At 66.9% G+C, this 3,196-nt stretch overlaps 1 protein-coding gene across 1 annotated transcript in view; it reads right to left on the bottom strand.

Annotated features, from left to right (window-relative positions):
* Window positions 1–30: 30 nt before the first annotated feature.
* F11R (F11 receptor) overlaps window positions 31–3,196 on the bottom strand; it is a 3,717-nt gene continuing 551 nt past the window's right edge. The window contains exons 2-10 of the mRNA XM_009281248.2: window positions 2,808–2,864; window positions 2,389–2,502; window positions 2,169–2,312; window positions 1,728–1,930; window positions 1,547–1,649; window positions 955–1,062; window positions 855–864; window positions 609–657; window positions 31–332 (exon numbers count right to left, since the gene is read on the bottom strand). Coding sequence (XP_009279523.1) covers window positions 297–332; window positions 609–657; window positions 855–864; window positions 955–1,062; window positions 1,547–1,649; window positions 1,728–1,930; window positions 2,169–2,312; window positions 2,389–2,502; window positions 2,808–2,864 — 824 coding nt within the window. The 3' untranslated portion in view covers window positions 31–296. The remainder of the gene's footprint in view (window positions 333–608; window positions 658–854; window positions 865–954; window positions 1,063–1,546; window positions 1,650–1,727; window positions 1,931–2,168; window positions 2,313–2,388; window positions 2,503–2,807; window positions 2,865–3,196) is intronic.

Genomic DNA, 3,196 nt, shown 5'->3' with positions numbered 1-3,196 from the left:
GTGGGGTTACACCAGCCCCCACTGCAGACCCGTCCCCTCCGAGGACACGTCCGGGAAACCCCCCGGGGAGGCGGTGACGTCCCCAAAGGGCAGCGGTCCCTGCCCGGGGGCACGGCCAGGACCCGGGTCCTGCTGGGTGGGGACAAGGAGGGGGACAGGAGACCTACCCCCCCAAAAAACATCTGACGTGACTGCAAAGGCACCGGGTGATACTTAAAAAAAAATAATAGTTAAAATCACGGCGTAGCTACAGTAATTCAGAAACATTTACAAGAGTTGGCGGCGCGGGAGGAGCTTCACACCAGGAAGGAGGACGTCTGCTTGAACTCTCCCTGCGGGGACAAGGGGGACGTTAACGGCGGCGGGTGACAGGGAAGCGGGTGGGACGAGGGCCGTGGGTGGGGAGCACCAGGCTGGCTTTGCCACCGTCCCCAGGGAGAGCACGTCACGGTCCCCGAGGAGCCCGGCAGGGACAAGCAACGACACCTGTGAGCCCAGTGGGGACACCGGGGGGGGGGGGGGGTGTCCCCAGCTGCGAGCGCCCCACCGGGAGGTGACACAGCCGTGTGGCACCGTCACCCCCCCCACCCGTCCCGTCCCGTACTCACTTCACTGCGGTGCGAGGGCTGGCTGTAAATCACCTTCTTGCTGGCGGTGCTGCAGAAAGCAAGGGCGTTAGGAGACCTTACGCTGCCCAGAGCCCCCCCCTGTCCCCCCCCTGAGCGGCCGGTGACACCCGAGGCACCTTCCCAGCCCGCGGGCAGGGGCTGGGGGAGGAAGAGACCTCCTGTCCCCACTGGCGGAGGAAGAGGAGGCAGCCGGGAGGGAGGCAGCAGCGTTACGGCTTCACTTACTCTTTTCTCTCTGAAATAAAAGAAACAGAAGAGGGGTTTTAGGGGGGGAAGGTGGGGCACCGGGGCGAGCGGGTCCCGGGGCGGCCGGCGCAGTACTCACTGCTGAAGAAGCCCCGGCTGTAGGCAAACCAGATGCCGAAGGCCACGAGCGCCAGCACCATCAGCAGCACCACGACCGCGGCCACGATGCCGCCCACGTTGACTTCGCCTGGAAAGAGAGGAACCGGGACGTCAGAGGGCGGCTGGATCCCGGCACGGAAACCCTCAGCTCGGCACCCACGGGATCCCGCAGAAATCCCGGTGTGAGAGAGGCCGGAGGGGGCCCCCGGTCCAAACCCAGCTCCAAGCGGGACCGGCATCGAAGCTGGACCCAGTTCAGAGGTGGATCGGGCTGCCCAGTCAAGTTTTACGCATCCCCAAGGGCAGCTTTCCCCCGTCCCCCTCCACGGCATCACGCCAGGGGCTTGTTTCAGCCTGGGCTGTTGGGAGACCATAGAGCAGGGTCATTAACATCACAGCTAATTAACGTCTTTGAACCTGGAACGGCAAAGGGGTGACGGCATCGCCCCACACCGGCGTCCCCCAAAACATGACCTGTGCCGGACGCAGCCCAGGCAGAGCCCGGAAAAGCCCCATACCGGGGGCGGGGAGGGGGGACACGCGCGGCACCGGCCCCTGCTGCTATTCCTTACTGGCTTCCATGTGGATGACGTCCGATTTCTGGGGGGAGCCCACGTTGTTCATCGCCTCGCAGTAGTAGTCGCCGGTGTCGAAGCCGCTCAGGGGCTCAAAGACCTAGATGGGAGCGGAGAGATGAGCGCAGGGCAGGGGAGGGCTCGGGGGGTCCCCAAGTTTGGAGCACCCTGCGCTCACCAGCTCCCCGGTGGCGGGGTCCAGGGTGTAGGAGGAGTTTCTGAAGGTCAGGCTGGTTTTGGGGTCGGCGGGCATCAGCATGCTGTCCTTGTACCAGCGGAAGGTGGGGGGCGGCGAGCCGTCCGTCTCGGTGCACCGCAGCACGGCCTTGCTGCCGATGGTGGCCGAGGTGGGGACGTGGGCCATCGGCTTGGAGGGGGGCACTGCGGGAGAGCGCGGCGTTGGGGCTGGCTCGGCACGGCATGGCATGGCTCACACCGGGGAGGGACAGGGTGCTCGAAGGGCGTGGGACGGTGGTGCCGGCGTCCCTCCCCCGGCCGGCTGCCCCCACACGACGGTGGGGACAAGGATAAGCTCAGCCATGGGGGACAAGAAGTGGGTCCTGGGACAGCAAAGCCACGCAAGGGACGAGCGGGGAGGGGGGCTCGGGGGCGGCCGCACCTTGGACGATGAGGTTCACCTCCGACTTGGCGATCTGGCTGCCGTCCCCCACCACCTCGCAGATGTACTTCCCCGTGTCCTCCCGCGTCACCGTGTTGAAGTGGATGGTGGTGGGCGAGAACTGGACCCGGTTCTTGTACGGCTCTGCCGAGAGAGAGGAGACGGGGCTGGGAACCGGCTCCGACGGGTCCCCCGAGCCGGGGGGTCCCCGGGGGCGTACCTGTCAGCTCTCCCCCATAGTAGAAGAGGACCAGCGAGGAGCCCTTCTGGAACTTCCACTCGATGCGGGGGCTCTTCCAGCTGGACCGATACGCCAAGCAGGGGATGTCGGCGGCTGCCGAGGGAGAGCGACGCTGCGGGCAGGTGCCGCCGCACCGGAGCGGCACCGTGCTCGCATCCCACGGTGGGTGGCAAACCAAACCAGGAACCCCCGAACCCTCCCTGGTCCAGCCCCACACGGGAAATCCACCCTCAGCCTCGGGCGCCGCGTCCTCTGGGGGTCCGGGGACCTCGGGGAGAACCCTGTTTGCAGCACCGGAGGTGCCGGGGGACGCGGCTCGGCCATGCCCCCCCAGGATAACGGGGCGAGGGGAACCGTCGGTGAGCGGGGGGGTGCTGGGGCCGGAGCCGGGCACTCACGCTTGTTTTCAGGCACTTCTTTGGTCTCGGAGGTGACCTGGGCTCCCACCAGGGACGCTGCGGGAGGGAAAGGACATGGCTGAGAAATCCGGGGGGGGGGGGGGGTGGGCCCCAGTGATGGGATACGGGGAGCAGGGGAGGCTGCAGCTGGGCCAGGGAGGTCACCAGGAGCCCCGAGGCAGAGGTGACGGTCCCCAGGGCAGGGGTTGACGGCATGTTGTGCTGCGCTGCCCCGGCGTGTCGCAGCCCCAGGAGCTGGAAAATCTTGTCCTGCCTGCTCTGGGCGCTGCCCGCGCTGTCACGTCACCTCCCGCCCTGCCCGGTTTCTGCCTGGTTTCACAGGAAACTGGCCGGGGCGTTTCGCAACTCCCTTCCCTTTGCGCACACAC

This window comes from Aptenodytes forsteri, unplaced genomic scaffold (genome assembly GCF_000699145.1).
Source record: "Aptenodytes forsteri isolate BGI_AS27 unplaced genomic scaffold, ASM69914v1 Scaffold276, whole genome shotgun sequence".
Taxonomy (NCBI): domain Eukaryota; kingdom Metazoa; phylum Chordata; class Aves; order Sphenisciformes; family Spheniscidae; genus Aptenodytes; species Aptenodytes forsteri.
Note: the sequence above shows the minus strand (reverse complement) of the source record. Positions and strands in the feature narration are given on the sequence as shown.